This window comes from Osmerus mordax, chromosome 4, assembly GCF_038355195.1.
Source record: "Osmerus mordax isolate fOsmMor3 chromosome 4, fOsmMor3.pri, whole genome shotgun sequence".
Classification (NCBI taxonomy): domain Eukaryota; kingdom Metazoa; phylum Chordata; class Actinopteri; order Osmeriformes; family Osmeridae; genus Osmerus; species Osmerus mordax.
In genome coordinates, this window is record NC_090053.1 from 1,183,908 (window position 1) to 1,201,739 (window position 17,832).

A 17,832-nucleotide genomic window follows, 5' to 3' on the forward strand; every position below is an offset into this window, starting at 1 on the left:
CTCTCGTTCATTTTAACAGGTAAAGAATATTGTGCTTATTAAAGTTCTGTCTTATGATCTGAGAAGTGTGCTCAGGCTTAAACATGGTGTCTCACACAGGGTGTGGGAAGCAGGCTGTTCTTTGTGTCTCTATCTCTTCATTTTCAGAAACAACCTTGAAACTGGGTGGAGACTGCACCCGAGCAGGTGGGACGCGTGCATCAGGGAGTTGTTCCCTGATGCACGAGAGAACAAGCTCAACCCTCTTTTCATCTTTCTGTTTTAATTGCACTGTATATTATATGCTGGGGAGGGAAAGATAGCCAGTTGGACTTCGCGAACCAGCCCAAACTCTGTTGCGGGTAGGGAAACTTAGACAACCCCAGAGCTCTGTAGTTGTTGATTTCCAACTGCGGTATTAAAGCTGAAATTATCGGACCTCTGCGACTCCAGACCACTCTTTCTAGAACACAGATTTGTGTCATTGAATACTATCATTACATATTGGAATAGACACAAAATATTTCAATCCTTCACAGGCTTCAACAGTCAAAAGTGTGCTTTCAAATGCAAGTAAACCGAGGATTGTATGAGTTTGATGGGATATGGAATTTCCGTATTTATACTAAAATATTATACCAACTTTACATTATAAGTGTGTGTCAGTTATTGCTTCTAACTTAATTTGTCCAGTTTAAGCCATTGCTTATGGAATCACAGTTGTATGGTCATAATGAGCTTTAGCTTCTCCCAGTGTGTTTGCTGGTTGAATGAATGTGGTTGAGATTAAGAAAGACTGAGAGGCAAAGAAAGTGTTGTGTCGAGTGGGTGGTGTTGTTGACAAAAGTACGAATGAGACTGTTTGATGTTTCATCTTCAAATCCATGTAACGTGTTCAAAATACTGTAAGAGGCTACTGTACGTTTCCATCGAAAATAATGCATTTCTGCACTTTACCCCCATCTAGCTACTGTTTGTGTAAACCTCCGCCGATGGCTCCGACGTCCACACGCATTCAGTAAGACACAGCACAATCAGACATCGGTCGGTGAAATAGAAGGCTATAATTCCGGTCAAAATGGAACGAAAAGTAGCACGGGAGTTTAGACACAAGGTAAGGTTGTCGGAAGATTAATCATTTTGATTGTTTAAGTTGTAATTATGCTTTCTTGAAGTTTATTTCCTCTTTGATGGGTTATCAAACAATGCCCCGTCTGCAGGCCTGTGTCTAGTTAGTCTTCCACTAGTTTAAGCTTATTGAACAGTCACGTTTTCTTTCATAAGGATATGATCATACCCCGTTTCTGTGCGAGGGCTGAGTGATTTAAATAGTAGAATGTGACACACATCATTTTACCATTAGAAATAAACGGATATGTATTTGATCCAGAAAGCAAGCACTGTTGTTTGTTTTGTATCCTTATTGGCTGCACAAATATTTATCAGCTTACGGTGAAATTGTACCTAAACAGTCTGACTCCGATATGCAAATGTAGTAGTATTAGCCTAGTAGTAGTAATTATAGTAAATGCAGTGTTCTTGTGGAATTATAACATGTGATACACAACTGTGTTTGATGTTAAAGTTATCTGCTGTAGGTGGTACCTATGAGTAATAGATAAGAGAAGGAGGAAACATGATATGGTCAGGGCGTTTTTCAGCCTTGGACTAAAAGCTCAGAGACATCTGTAGTTCAGCTACACCACAGTCTCTTACAAAGGGCAGCTTTCCATTAGATAATTTAAACGGCACCAGAGCTGACCAGCAGAGCGGAATGGATGTGACAATTTACTGTTTCAATTAGAGGCAGTCCCAGGCAGACGGGGGTCACCCAGAACAGGCTTGGTTCCCAGGGGAACGGTGTATGGGCGCTTTGTTGACACGTTGTGTATTGTTAGATGTTTAGAAAGCACAGATCTAAATCCCAATCTAAGGTTTTGGGGGAAAATGTCTTGCCATGAAATGTTTCTTTAAAAGTTGTAGGTTGAATCATGTATCAGTTCAGAGGTCTGTTGACTTCCTGACTCCTCATTTCGTCTCACAGAGGATTATCTTCCTTATCTTTTATGGTGCCAAAGTTCATGCAGTCACCGTCAGGGTGCCATGCAGTCTACCCTGCCTTGCCCACATGCTGTAACCTCTCTCTGCTCACAAGGGTCATATATGTTAACGACACCATAACGTGTACTTGGTTTCATTCTTCCACATCACAGTCCTCCTAGCAACCAGTTCACATTCCTAGTGAGCTTCATGGAAGCTAAATGTCTTCCACTTTATATATATTTTTTGTACTTGCATGTTATACACCAGGAAGTGTGTGTACCTGTGTTTGAGACTCTTAAAGACTGTGACTGGCTGGTTTTAGTCACATGGAGGTCAGATGACACCTCTGACATCACTATTCCAATCTCCTCCTTGCTTCGTCCATCCATCCCCCCCCCCTCCCCCTCAAACACACACAATCACACAAGCACACTTACACACATACACAAACACACACACACCCTGGTCCTTTGTGTGATGAGAGTCTGTAGCTTTTAGTCTACAGTATTAGTAGGGCCTGTTACCGTTACCTGTTGAGAGGAAGGATATTGTAGACATACAGGACCACACACACACACCCGGACACACACACACAGACACACACACACAGACACATGCACACACAGTTTAGGCAGCCTCCATCTGTGAAGGAGGGAGATGTGTTACATCTGTGACTGGCCAAAACGTTTTCTCAAAACCTTCCTGCAGCAGTTAAGCCGTCATCAGGTTTGTATGAGCACATTCTTACATGCTCTCTCTCTCACACAAACCCGCCGACCACAGTAGAAGGATGTGTTTATGTAGGTGCCAGAGGATTGTTAGTTCAGACTTGATCCAGGGCTCGGTTCCTATTCTCTGTGTGTGTGCTGGACTCCGGGCTAAGCGGTGTGTTCTGCTTGTTCTAGGTGGAGCTGCTGATTGACAACGAGGCAGAGAAGGACTACCTGTACGATGTTCTCCGGATGTATCACCAGTGAGTACAATATCTGTCACACTTTTTGTCAGTTGTCTTATTTGTAGTTTAACTTTTGCCTGCTATTGGCTGAAAGTCTGTGATGTCATTGTTTGAGGACCAACATTTTATTTTGTGTAGAATAATTGTTATCTGCTCAGCCCGTTCTGTATGTGTATAAAATATTTGTGGATTTGCTTTCCGTGAGAAGCGAGAGTCAGAATTAGGCAACTAAAGATTTCCAGAGCATGTTTTAAAAAATGTTTGTTAAACCATATGTGTTTGTGTGCGTGTTAATTTCCGAAATCCTGTGTGTATGAACTTGTTGGGAGGCTGATATGAGCGGAGATGGGTTTGGTTTCACTTGGGTCCCGTGATGCTTGTGCATGCTAGGACGGTCTGAGTTAGGTTTCCATCTTTGTATGGTGTCAGAACCCTGCTGCCTCATTGACCAGGCGGCCGATCAGTTTCCTCTGTGTGCCGTCAAGCCTGACCAGCTATTCACTGAAGGCCTTTAGCTTTTCAGTCAAGTCAAGAAGGAAAAGGCAACAGTTAATAATTCATGTAGCAGGCTAGGTGGATGGGCTTTTGTCATTGTCAGGTTCCTTTCTAGGAATGGCCCATATTTTATACCGGTATTATACAGGACTCTTCACGCTCCATAGTAGATTCCACTCTACATTCTTAAGTATTATTTTTCCATGATGAAGCGTGCAGTCAATGACACATCAGAACTGAGTCAAAAGCAATTAGCGAGTCCTGTAAAATACAAGGGGTGCACTTAATTCGCACCACAATGCAAAAAAACAACAACGAAAAAGTTCCAGAATCGTCAAATGTGAAGCGAATTAAATGCACCTGAAAAACTTGAGTGGAGCCGGGTGTGCTTGTTTTGACTCCTTTCCCACCCCCTCCCCCCTCAGGTCTATGGAGCTGACAGTGCTGGTGGGAGACCTGAAGCTGGTGATCAATGAACCCATCCGCCTGCCCCTGTTTGACGCCATCCGGCCACTCATCCCTCTCAAACACCAGGTGGAGTACGACCTGCTTACCCCCAAGAGGTCCCGGTGAGTCCCCCTACCCCCCCCCCCCCCCCCCCCCCGCTGTCTTGACCTGTGTAGATGCTTTCTCCTTTCTAATTCTCTCTTTTTCAATTCACTTCACTTTATTGTTCCAGAAGGACATTCATCTTACCTCTGCCCTTCTCGTCTGAGATTCTTCACCAATTCTAACTCTCGATCTTCCCCCTCTCCTCCTCCTCCTCCTCCTCCTGTTTGGGGGCTGCAGCAAGCTGAAGGAGGTGCGTCTGGACCGCACCCACCCGGAGGGGCTGGGCCTGAGTGTGAGGGGGGGGCTGGAGTTTGGCTCCGGGCTCTTCATATCCCAGATCGTGAAGGATGGACAAGCTGGAAACGTGGGGTTGCAGGTGAGAGTGTGTGGATTTACAACCCTGTAAGACCCCTTGTTGTAAAATTACAACGTCACCTTTAGCTCTTTAATTGCTTAAAAAAAAAAAATCCAAATTCAAATTTATCCAATAGCATTGCAAGGCAAGACAATAGGACCCATTGGTTATGTAAATGTGGTCGTTCCAAAAAAATCTTATTTGCAAATGTGTTTTTTGGAGAGCTAAAGGTGATGTTGAAATTTAAAATCGGGTCTTACAGGGTTTTAAGGTATGTTGTTTATTGTGTATGTTGAGTGTGTAGGTAAAACCACCAAACTGATGTAGTCAGTACCACCAGTGGCCACCAGATGGAGTATGTTTCATATTCCCAGAAAAATACAAGTAACTGTTTGGCCCAGAACTCTGAAACCCCTGAAACCACACACACATACGCTTGACCCTCTGTCTTCCCTGAAGGTTGGAGATGAGATTGTCCGCATCAATGGCTACTCCATCTCCTCCTGTATCCACGAGGAGGTCATCAATCTCATCAAGACCAAGAAGACTGTCTCCCTCAAAGTCAGGCGTAAGACACACCGGAGACAGATGCAATAAGAACACTTTGTTTGCTTTCTCTGTGAAATACCGATTAAGAACAACATTTGGGCTGTAAAAGTGTTCAAACCATAAATATCTCCCTTCTTTTTTTTTTTTTTTTTTTTTTTTTTTTTTTTAAACCAGATGTGGGGATGATTCCAGTGAAGAGGTAGAAGAAACATATTTGTTTTCTTGTCTTTTACAGCTCGGGCCTCGGCCTAGCTTCTACAGCAGTGTTACTGAACCTGCTGGTTCCTCTCATCTCTCATTTATCTCATCCTCCTTTCCCTCAGCTCTTCTGAAGAGGCCCTCAAGTGGCAGTTTGTGGACCAGTTTGTGTCTGAGTCTGGGGTGAGCGGGCGCTCTAGGTCTGCAGGTCATGACACTCTGAATGCAGCACAGTGTATGTGAGTTCAACTGTTTTGTTATCTGCTTGTGTCTCGTTCCTCCCCCCTCAGGAGAAGAAGAGCAGCGTGGCTGGCCTGGCCTCCATGGGAGGGAAGGAGATCAAGGAGAAGAAGGTGTTCCTGAGCCTGGTGGGCACCAAGGGCATGGGAATCAGCATCTCCAGCGGACCCACCCAGAAGCCGGGCATCTACGTGAGCAACGTGAAGCCTGGCTCCCTCTCTGCTGAAGTTGGACTGGAGGTGAGGGTCCTTGTGTGTGTGTGTGTGTGTGTGTGTGTGTGGTGTGTGTGCGTTGTGTCGCTTGAGTTTTTGGGTTCAAACAGGGGCCGTCAAAAGACATGCACAGTCTGAAAATGGAAGTGAATGTAAATAAAGCATTTACCACAACAAGTTACATGAATGAGTCAATGTCTTGATTTGCAGATTGGAGACCAGATTGTGGAGGTCAATGGGGTGGAGTTTACCAACCTGGACCACAAAGAGGTGACACATTCTTGGCACAGAGCAAAACCTGACATGCTCACTGCAGTGACCTCATCCATATGAATATGCAGAGGACATCCCTATATTTAAATTATGGAGTTTGGATGTTGAATAATACATGATCTGAGAGACTCTTCTTGCTTCTGCAGGCGGTCCGAATTCTGAAGAGCAGCAGGAGTTTAACCATCACGGTTCTCACTGGAGCTGTGAGTACACCAGGCTAGTCACTGTTCTCACTGGAGCTGTAAGTACACCAGGCTAGTCACTGTTCTCACTGGAGCTGTGAGTACACCAGGCTAGTCACTGTTCTCACTGGAGCTGTGAGTACACCAGGCTAGTCACTGTTCTCACTGGAGCTGTGAGTACACCAGGCTAGTCACTGTTCTCACTGGAGCTGTGAGTACACCAGGCTAGTCACTGTTCTCACTGGAGCTGTGAGTACACCAGGCTAGTCACTGTTCTCACTGGAGCTGTAAGTACACCAGGCTAGTCACTGTTCTCACTGGAGCTGTAAGTACACCAGGCTAGTCACTGTTCTCACTGGAGCTGTGAGTACACCAGGCTAGTCACTGTTCTCACTGGAGCTGTGAGTACACCAGGCTAGTCACTGTTCTCACTGGAGCTGTAAGTACACCAGGCTAGTCACTGTTCTCACTGGAGCTGTAAGTACACCAGGCTAGTCACTGTTCTCACTGGAGCTGTGAGTACACCAGGCTAGTCACTGTTCTCACTGGAGCTGTGAGTACACCAGGCTAGTCACTGTTCTCACTGGAGCTGTGAGTACACCAGGCTAGTCACTGTTCTCACTGGAGCTGTGAGTACACCAAGCTAGTCACTTACATGTTGATACATCTGTATAATAGACTTCAAGAAGGTACTATAGATGTCATCTAGGATTCACCCATCCATCCACTGTACAGTGCTACAGTATTTTGTCATTGTTGGTTTATGTGAAGGTGTGTGTTTTTGAAAGGTAATTTATTTAACCCTGCACCCTTACCTCCATGTGTATCTGACCCGCCTGTGTGTGTGTGTCCTCATGCAGGGCAGTGACCTGTTCATGACGGATGAGGAGCGCCTGGCGGTGGAGGCTCGCAGGCAGCTGGACAGACAGGAGCTGATGCAACAGAAGAGGTTAGCTCTGGAGACCAACAAGATCGTGAAGGAACAGCAGGAGAAGGAGAAGCAGTGAGTCCTGCACCAAACCAAGCCCATGGGTACTGTAGTCCCCAAGGGTCCTGTTCCTAACTAATGCCATACATACAGGACTACAACCCTATCAAAGCCATGACCAGGTCCACTCTCACCCTGTGACTTCACAGAGCACTAGGCAGACTCAGTCAGGGATGGAGAGTGAGCCAGTAGCCTGCATAGACAGTAGCCTGGATAGATCCTGATGAGGAAGGGTTCGGAAATAAGTCATCTTTGAGCGCTGTGTTTTACTAGGGAGCAATTTGTTGTGCTGCCTCTTTTCATATTTGCAGACAGTTATTGTTGCAGACAGATTTGCCAGACACAGAAAGTAAACTGTGACACACACGCAATATTTTGAGTTGCGGCAAATGCTGTTTTCCACTTTTCAACCCACAATATTTAGACAATGTTCTCTGCCTACCTCTGTGATATTTCTTGGCACAATCAAACCGAAGCTCTCTGGAAGAATAAGTATGTATATATCAGTGCTGGATGAAACTAATTTGTATTCCTCCCCCACTAAATGGTCTTTTAGCTATACTTATTCATAGACACAAAGAGATGTGATACATACATAAACACAGCCTAGCTGAGTGATCTGAGTACATCTGTTGATCTGGATTGTTTGTGTCCATCCAGGAGGAAGATGGAGATTTCTCAGAAGACGGCCGAGGAGGAGGAACGCTACAAGCAGGAGATGGAGAAGTATGTCCTCCTGCTCGATGTGACTAATCAACAGCTCTGATAAACACACACACAGTAGCTCTGATGTGTGTGTGTGTCTAGGATTGAGGCAGCAGAGCGGAAACACAACAGGGAGTGGGAGGAGGACTGGGGGGCTAGAGACAAGCCCAGGAGCCCTAAAGGCCCCAGAAGCAAGGCAGAGATCAACACCCCTCCACCCAAGTCCAAACACTCCGGTAAGCCTGATACAGCTAGTGCCTTGTAGACAGGAGACACATCTAAATCTTTGCATGCATCACTTCCTGCATGATAACCTTTGATGCTACAGAATTGAAATTATTAGAATGGACAAACGGTATGTCTGTAATAATGATCTCATTCTATGCACAGTGAAACACTAGAAGCTCTATCTTCAAAGTTAGAGATGAGACTATTGAGGATAAGAACTAACACGTTAGTCTGTGAGAGGTAGCGGCATGCTAGGCTAACTCTGATACAGCCTCAATATTCTCACCCACTCCTGTTTCCTCTCCTCTCTGCATGTGCTCTCATTATCTCTTTCCCTCTTTCTTCCTTGTGTGTGCCGTGGCTCCCCTCTCTCTCTCCCCCTCTCTCCCCAACCCCCTCTCTCTCTGGCCAGCTAACAATGCCAGCTCCTTCCTGGATGAGGAGGAGGAGGAGGAGGAGGAAGAGCAGGGGAGAGAAGTGAGTGCAGGATGCCCCAAGGGGCGTGACACACACACACCACACCACCCGCACATCTCCAAGAAGAACGTCAGCTTTGGGATAAACAACAGTGTAGACATCCCACGTTTCCCTTGACAACCACCACGTCTCTCTTAGTCCCGTCACCGTGGGAACCTTAGGTGTTGGGTGGCACTCTCTCTCTTCTCAAACCTGTAGATGTGAAAGCCTCTGTGCTGCACAGCAGTGCTGCCAAACAACCCACTGATGCACACTACAGGAGGCGCTACATGAGCTAAAGCACATCTCTGCCTTCTGCATTACTCAGCTGGGTGAAGTGCTGACAGGATTCTGAGCTCTACTGTGATGTCTAGTCAGATGCCTTTACAGGAAAGCCTGCATAAACACAGTCTGGTCTCCTGCTTGGTGTCGTGTCGGGCATCAGACTGACCTCACTATGCTTCTCTTCCTCCCAAGCTTTCGGATGGTTTTATCGATATGAAGGGAAGCTGCCTACACTTGGCAAGGTATCCTGTGTGTGTGTGTTTGGTGTGTTGTGAGAGTGACAGAACAGGTGTCAAGTCAGGAGGATGGACAGGGCCTCTCTCCTGACTGTCTTCTGTGTTGTACTAGAGGCCACTATGTCAGTTTGAACTCCAGTTTGTTTTTGTTGTGACATCGATAAGCAATGTGTCTTCAAGGAAACCAGTTTATGGTGTGGTTTAGTGCTTGGGGGTCATGGCATGGGGGTGTGGTGTAGGGCAGAGGGGTGTGGGGGTGAGCATGCTAACCTCAGCCACATGTCTAACGGCACGTCAGAAAGGAGAGAAGAAGAAGAAGAACAAGAAGAAGGCCTCCAGCACTGACACACTGCAGGAGCTGAGGAAGAACAAGAAGCAGATGGAGTTTGAGCTGAAGCTGGCCAAGGAGAAGGAGGAGATGCAGGAGCGAGAGAAGCAGCTCAAGATCAGCCGGCTGGTCCAGGAGGTACGGAGGAACCAGGAAGTGATGCTGCGCTAGAGCGGGGGGATCTCATTGGGTGTCGAGGGGCCGGAGGTCACTGTCGTATCTAGTTGATGTAACGTTAGCTAAACTACCTGCTTAGCACACGGTCTGGCTGTTGGATAAGTGATGCCCTGCTATCTGGTGGGGCTCTGCGAGTGTGGAAATGATGGAGTGACTAGGAGACCCAACCTAGAGTTGGTCCCTAGTCTGTGAGTGTTACGCATGCCCCCTCACCCTGAGTGAAACCCCACCCGCCACACCAGGTGTCGGAGACAGAGCGAGAGGATCTGGAGGAGTCAGAGAAGGTGCAGCACTGGGTGGAGCGTCTGTGCCAGACCCGGCTGGAGCAGATCTCCTGCGTGGAGAACGAGTCTCCAGAGGTACACCACCTCCTGCTGCAACCCCCACACCTCCTCCTCTGAACTCCTCTCTTCTTCTCTGGACACTTACATCTGTTTTTGTAGCTGTTTGCGCTTCAGTTCTACAGCGCTTTTTCCAAGGGTGAATACATTTAATGTTAATATCATATCATATCAACGTAGCCTTTGAATTGTATTGATCAAATGTAGGAAATCTCCTCTCTGACATGTTACACATGTGTGTGTGAGGAACATGCTGGAGTGTTTGGTCATGCGTCATAGTAGATGAGGATGTTGTTGGATCTGAGTGCTGAGAGGCTGAGGTTGTCCTCTAGATGTCCCCGCCTCGGTCTCCGGCGTCAGGGCCCTCGGTGAGACGCTTCCCAGGGGGACTCCAGCTGGCCACCACTGACCTGGACGACATCAACCTGGACGACGTGGACCAGAGTCTGAGGGGCCCTCTGAAGAGGCTGGCCCCCACCCAGCCCATCTCCAACCAGCCTCCCCCCCCTCTGCCTCGGCCCCCGCCCTCCGCCAAACTCAACCCCACCATCCCCAACTACTCCCCCCCTTCCCCCAGGCCCTCGCCCCGGACCGCCACCCATCGCCGGCCCCCATCCCCCCCGGCCTCCAGGATGGCCCCATCCTCCATGTCCACCGTGGCGTCCCGGGGGCGCCAGCCCCCACCTCCTGGACCCCCTCCTCCCTCTCATCCTCCCCCTCCCTTCCACTACCCCCCACCCTCCCACTCCTACCGGCCCCCCTCCTCCCCCCAGCCGGTCCCCAGGCCGCCCCCTCCCCCGCCACCTCCGCCCCCTCCCCCTCCCCCCCCACCCCCCCAGCACTACGAGGACAGGGCGGTGTCCCATGGTTACGGGGGGTACCACCCTCCCAGCAGCCCCCCGGAGCAGAGGAGTGAGTGGGAGGCAGGGGGGTATCTGCCCAGGGGGGGCTTCTACTCAGCTAACGCCAGTGAGCTGTCATACCCTTCCAGCCCCAAGGTGGGTCTCTCACCTTGTTCCCTCAAGTTTGGATTTGAAGTCAAGTTTAAAACAGCTAGTCCTCCACGCTCCTTTCCTATCCACTTCCTTGAAGCAATCTGGGCAGCCTGATTGAGATCTCCATCCCTCTCTCCTGTCAGAAGGAAATGTGTCATTACTTCAAGGAGAGGATGGAAAGGAGAAATGTTTGTGTTCTCTGCCTGTCTTGTTGGCTTCCTCAGTACTTAAATCCACCAGGGAAAGTAATATATGTTAAATATATAGTGTGTGTCCACACTTTGTAATTGCATGGTGTGGTGTGTGTGTGGGTGGTGTTTCATTGCAGAGAAAGGAAATGTCACGTAAGAGTTGTGTAGGTGTGGAGGTGGTATCTGACGTGCTTCAAGCGTGCTTCTCTGCCAGTGTGTGGCTGTGCAGGCGTTTTGCGTGTGTGTGTGTGTTCTGTGGTCCCATGCGGCCAGAGTAGATCACTGTATTGTTCCACTGTGGTTCAGGTCATGAGAAACACATCACATGCCAGCCGCTTGTCTTCCAGCAGCAGTCCCTTGGTAAGTCTCTAAGACCTGCCTGGGTGTGTCTGAGGGCAGAAGGAATCTCACTGTGGCTGTGAAATGTGTGTGATGGGGTTTCTTGCCTCCATCAACCAAATATGTGTTTGAAGTTGTGGTACACTTCTGGGCAGCCATGCTGCAAATATGTTGTATTAGAATCCTGGTGTGAAATATGCTCTTCTAGAGCACAGCAGTTTGATTGCATACGTCCATTCTAGCCATATAACGCAATTATTTGTTGTCATTTGCGTGGGGGGTGGGGGTGGGGGTGAACAGCAGATAGCTCCCAGCCCCCCCAACCAGAGGCGTCAGATGGCCCCAGTCATGTCGAAGCCTGTCATGCTGCCTTCCAACCAAACCAGACCTTCTCTCCAGCGTTCTGAGGGCCTGGTGAGACACACTCACGCTCTCACACACACACTCTCTCACACACACACACACACACACACACACACACACACTGTCACACATGCATGCTCTCACACACACACGCTCTCTCTCACACACACACACACACACACACACACACACACACACACACACACACACACACACACACACACACACACCCTCTCTCACACACGCTCTCTCACACACGCTATCTCACACACACGCTCTCTCACACACACACTCTCACACACACATGCTCTCTCTCACACACACACACACACACACACACGCACACACTCTCACACACACACTCTGTCACACACACAGGCTCTCACACACACACACACACCCACACACTCACACACACAGGCTCTCACACACACACTTTCATCTTCCTAGCTGATCTGTGGTCCTATGTTACAGCCTCCAGAGATGCTGAAAAGGATGGTGCCGTATAATAACACCTCCTTAAAGGCCAGCAAGAGACAAGTAATCCCCATTAGAAACCTCCTGTCTGCCTGCCCTGACTTCACTGTTAGAAACCTCCTGTCTGTCTGCCCTGACTTCACTGTTAGAAACCTCCTGTCTGTCTGCTCTGACTTCACTGTTAGAAACCTCCTGTCTGTCTGCCCTGACTTCACTGTTAGAAACCTCCTGTCTGTCTGCCCTGACTTCACTGTTAGAAACCTCCTGTCTGTCTGCCCTGACTTCACTGTTAGAAACCTCCTGTCTGTCTGCCCTGACTTCACTGTTAGAAACCTCCTGTCTGTCTGCCCTGACTTCACTGTTAGAAACCTCCTGTCTGTCTGTGGCACTTCTTCTTCTGTTCCTGTTCTTCTATCCTCCTCCTCTGATCTCGCGGGATGTTCAGGAAATCTCATTAAACATAAAACAATGTTCCAGTTTTTTCCTGAGTGAGTGACTGCATGCTTTTTTTGTGCTGTACAGACTTTCAGATCTGGGTCCAGTTGCATAAACTTTGTTTAAGACTAGTCTTTGTTAGACTTTGCGGTAGGAAAGTTTGCCATTTCTCCTCCTGTCTAGGCCCGAGATAAGCGCTGAACATGTCAACAATCTATTAGTACGTCATTATCTTTGCATAATTTATTGATACAGTTAAGTCTCCAAAGTACGCCTACTTGATAGTTATAGCCCCAGTAGCACAACGCTAGATGTGTTGTTAGTATTGAGTCTATTCACCTGGATGGTTTGTGTGTGTGTTTGTTTATGTGTGTGTGTGTGTTGGTTACAGTAGGTGTGTGGGCAGATTGTCCTTTAGAGGGCTGACCTGGTCAGAACTGTGTTGTACAGAAGCCAATGATTGGTTTGTGTTGGACACAAAGACAGATCGAGCATATGAACAAGCACATTCACCCTTCTAGAGCAGGTGTTGTTGTGGTGCTGTCTGGCATATTCTTACAAAACAAAGGTTCCTTATAACCTTATCCATTCTCATTATTTTTCTTTGTATTTCTTTGTTTTTATTTCATTTTTTACACTAGTCTTTTAACAGCAGGATGAGAGTTTAATTTACGGATGACCAATCCGAATGTCTCAAATCCTCAAATACAATTACCTTTCAGTCAGATTCTCTCAGACTTCAGATGTGAAGGATGCCAAAACTGTAATGGATACTACTTACAGCCCATGCATTTGTCTCCTTTTTTTTTTAAATTGAAGACGACAGTGTAATAAACCTCCTGTCTGTCTGCCCTGACTTCACTGTTAGAAACCTCCTGTCTGTCTGCCCTGACTTCACTGTTAGAAACCTCCTGTCTGTCTGCCCTGACTTCACTGTTAGAAACCTCCTGTCTGTCTGCCCTGACTTCACTGTTAGAAACCTCCTGTCTGTCTGCCCTGACTTCACTGTTAGAAACCTCCTGTCTGTCTGCCCTGACTTCACTGTTAGAAACCTCCTGTCTGTCTGCCCTGACTTCACTGTTAGAAACCTCCTGTCTGCCTGCCCTGACTTCACTGTTAGAAACATCCTGTCTGTCTGCCCTGACTTCACTGTTAGAAACCTCCTGTCTGTCTGCCCTGACTTCACTGTTAGAAACCTCCTGTCTGTCTGCCCTGACTTCACTGTTAGAAACCTCCTGTCTGTCTGCCCTGACTTCACTGTGGCACTTCTTCTTCTGTTCCTGTTCTATCCTCCTCCTCTGATCTCGGTGTGTTAGATGTGTGGCCGGTCAGACTGGTGCAGGGGGGGTGGGGACTCCCACAGAGGTGGAAACAGCACAGGGCTCTTCCTCTCCTGGCTGGGCTCATCCCTGTGGGCTCTGTGGATGGACATTCAGGAGCTCTCATTGGACGGTCAGAGGTAGCATTTGATCAGCCAATCGGTGTCTACTGTTGGTCTGTTCTGTGGGTGTGCATTTGCTTGGACATAGAATGATGTTCATGTTGACTCGAGCATCCATTATCATAGGCATGAGATTGTTGCGGTTGTCAAAGGAAACCTAGCAACCTAACTCAACCATCACACCAATCTCCATGATGTATCCCCAAACTCACTCAACAGCCAAATGATGGAACCGTGTGAGTCAGACAGCACCTTACGTAATCGTGTAAGACGTCTTGGTTATCCAAATGGGGTTTGGACCGTACAATAGGAAATCTATAAATGGATCCGATTGATTCCCTGGACCGTCACACAGACTATGGACTCAAAGCAATATTGATGTACTGAGCTACTTTAACAAGCTGTGTGTTTGGTGTTCCCAGGTCTTTCAGAAATATGTGGAGGACTTTGATCCCTACTCAATGGTACTGTATTTACACTCAACATACTTGGTATTAGCTTTTAGTATTCAATATACACTGACATGAAAAATATTTTGACAATGCTGACTACAGGTATTAATACAAATCTGTCTGATTAGAGAGTCCCTAGTAAAGGAATATATTATGACCCCTTGCTTTCAGTGTTTTTTAAATGTCAGTTTGTTGAGATTGTGTGAAATGTCACAGTTGACCTTTTAGGATTGTGTAAAGCTATGGATCACCTGTGACAAAGTGTTACCAGCGATGTTAGCAGGTCCCTTGTAGAACATCTCCATGGTTCTATTGAATTGAACCTGTGATAGGACATCTGAGCATTTTTCTAGCAAACAGTCATCCCACATAGATTTTTTTGGTGCGGAAAGGAATGATTCTCTTGCGACACAAAATGGCGGCCATTCTAGTCCCTATTTAAGGTTGTCGTCCTCACCTCTCACTACTTGCTTGTGCCAGTTTTCCACAGAGCAGATAGAAGACAGAGATGTTCGGCTACTCAGAATCAAAAAGGTAACGAGTGGTCCAATCTCAAATCCTGTTTCTACTGAAAGCATCATTTTATCTATGAATGTTAAACACGGTTGAATGCACGTCTACTTAATCTCACGATTCAAATCGGATGTCTAATTTATGTGTAATTCCTATTATTTGCAGATCGGACAACTTGACCTAGCCGTGGAAGGGGGGGTAGACTCACCCCTGGGAAAGCTAGTGGTATCTGCCATCTATGAAGGTGGTTCTGCAGACAAGCATGGTTAGTCATGTTCCAATCATGCTAGGGTGCTCAGATGTATTAACTGCTGTTTACAAAACATGAATTCATTCCTACCTTAATTTACTAAAGATGTCCTGTCAGTCACATAAACTGAACCTTCACTCTGCTGGTGTGTGCGTGCGTGTGCGTGTGCGTGCGTGTGCGTGTGTGTTCATCCAGGTGGGATCGTGCCAGGAGATGAGGTGATGGCGGTGAACGGCAAGATCCTGACAGACGTGTCTCTGACTGAAGGACAGAACTCTCTGGCCAAGGCCTGGAACAGTGGAGGGGTAAACCACACACGCTAAACCACACACGCTAAACCACACACGCTAAACCACACACACTAAACCACACACGCTAAACCACACACGCTAAACCACACACGCTAAACCACACACGCTAAACCACACACGCTAAACCACACACGCTAAACCACACGCTTATATGGCAATGCTGGAAGGATTTTACAGCTTTCTGCACATATTTATCTAATTATTTTAGTAGTATTATATAGGTAAGACCATATTGTATGATGTGTTAGATATACTGTATGCACTGACTGTCACCGCTATTGACATGGTCTCTACTAGACAGGCAAGGGGATTTGAAAACATAGATTGGACTAAACCGAAGTACTTTTGGCATCAGTTTTAAACCACAGTTTAAAAACAGGAGCATGGCTTGTTTGTCCAGGACTGGATCGATCTGGTGATTGCTGTGTCTCCCCCCAAAGCCTATGAGGATGAGGTGTAAGTACCACACATGCCACTCACAACAGGACTGCACACTCACAACAGGACCGCACACTCACAACAGGACCGCACACTCACAACAGGACCGCACACTCACAACAGGACCGCACCCTCATAACAGGACCGCACACTCACAGTCCACTGTCAGGGCTAGCTGTAGGATTCAGTTACATTTGTTGCACAAGGATGTTATTGTAAACTGTGTCACGATATGATGAAACAATTTAACCATTAAGGAGACACCCAAACCTTGTGTCTGTCTTTCTGCTTGTCTATTGTGTGTGTGTGTGTGTGTGTGTGTGTGTGTGTCCAGCCCTGAGTCAACATCAGTCAGTCCCACTGTGAACAGAAAGGTGTTTGAAGGCAGTGCATCCGTGTACAGACATGGATACCTGCTCCAACTTTAGCACCTCACCCCTCTCCCATTCAGCTCACCCCTGTCAGACCCAGGGTAACCTCACCTCTCTCTCCGCCCAGCCCCCCTCTCCGCCCAGCCCCCCTCCCCCATCTGAGGGGAGATGTGTGACATGACTTGCTCCGCCCCCCAGGGGGCGTGTTCCCTCTATGATGGCACATGTGACAGTCTCTCAATCAGAAATGACACAAAACAAGTTGAAAAAAACTGCTCCCTTGGCCTTGGTGACAAAGTCACAAAATATAAGAAGCACACAAAGTAATGTTTGTATTCAAATCCCAACAGACTGTTTTCCAGGCATGTGACTTCCTGCTCTTTTCAGCAGTGCCACACTCGGCACGGCTCTGTCTGACACCGTACCAGTCTCTGGGTCGTGTTTCTCAGCGCGTACACCGCCTCGCGACCCAGGGACAACCTGGGGTGGGGGAGGGGGACAGCCCCAGGGGCAGCCTAGCGTAGCCTCCTGCCTGCCTGTCAGCAGTTGTTCTGATTGATGTTCCTCCAAGGGACTGTTACATGTTCTGATCCAGAGATGCTAAAAGATCTCTGGATCTGCTTTCCCTCCTCTCCTGGTTGTCTCACATGCTGGGAGTTTGCCCCAGAAAGTAACAAACATGATGGAATCTCAAATTATTTGCCATTTGTTAACTGGAGATCAAATTTTCTGACCCTTCAACCCTTATTGGTCAATTCTACGTAATTTAATTATATTTTTCAATTTTGCACAGTTATATGGGCATAGGAAATATGCCGTTAAATATACATTCATATTCTATTGCGGATTGTTGCTTTTTTTGTGTGAAAAACCTTTAGACAGAATAAGAAAGGTCAGGAGACATCGTTTCTTACTAATTTAACTTTCTTTTTTGTATTTGTAGGACGTTCTTCTAGTTATGATCTTCAGCCTGGCAAACACGCTGCACCGCAAACACCAAGAAACCATCTTCCTACAACTGTCCCGTTTCAGTTGGCGTCACCACGTTCCTGATCACTTTCAATACCACAGTATCATGTTCATTATCTAAGGGTTTTAAATGATCCAATAAAACAATATTGTGACACATTCCCATCTGAGTTGCTGATATGCTGTGCACCATATATGCTGAGCAGAATTGTATAGAAAATCAGTCGGTAAGTTTTTAAAATCATATTGTGTCAAGTGCCTTGTTTCGGAACGTTTCCTGCTGGATTTAGTGTTGAGGTTGATGAACACCGGTGTTCTGCGGTGTTCCTAGTGCTTCAAATTTCAGTCGATCCTAAAGTCCAGTTTTTTATGTTCATTTAAAGTCCCCCTATAACACCTGAATAAGAACCTTGTGCACTGAGGTTATCTTCACGCTGTCGATGACACATATCTGTCTAGGTGAGGGAGTTACCGTAGGTCTTATTGGCATCCAATCTCTTGAGACAAATA

At 47.1% G+C, this 17,832-nt stretch overlaps 1 protein-coding gene across 1 annotated transcript; it reads left to right on the top strand.

The window, feature by feature from the left end:
- Positions 1–961: 961 nt before the first annotated feature.
- On the top strand, positions 962–17,485 carry ush1c (Usher syndrome 1C). The gene is made up of 20 exons (XM_067234920.1): positions 962–1,093; positions 2,928–2,995; positions 3,898–4,041; positions 4,262–4,400; positions 4,839–4,947; positions 5,103–5,127; positions 5,252–5,309; positions 5,417–5,605; positions 5,789–5,848; positions 5,998–6,054; positions 6,894–7,036; positions 7,682–7,747; positions 7,829–7,962; positions 8,367–8,431; positions 14,441–14,482; positions 14,951–15,004; positions 15,149–15,248; positions 15,429–15,538; positions 15,945–16,000; positions 17,297–17,485. The coding sequence occupies exons 1-20, from the start codon at positions 1,058–1,060 to the stop codon at positions 17,307–17,309; spliced, it is 1,668 nt and encodes a 555-aa protein (XP_067091021.1). The 5' UTR covers positions 962–1,057; the 3' UTR covers positions 17,310–17,485.
- The last annotated feature ends 347 nt before the right edge of the window (positions 17,486–17,832 follow it).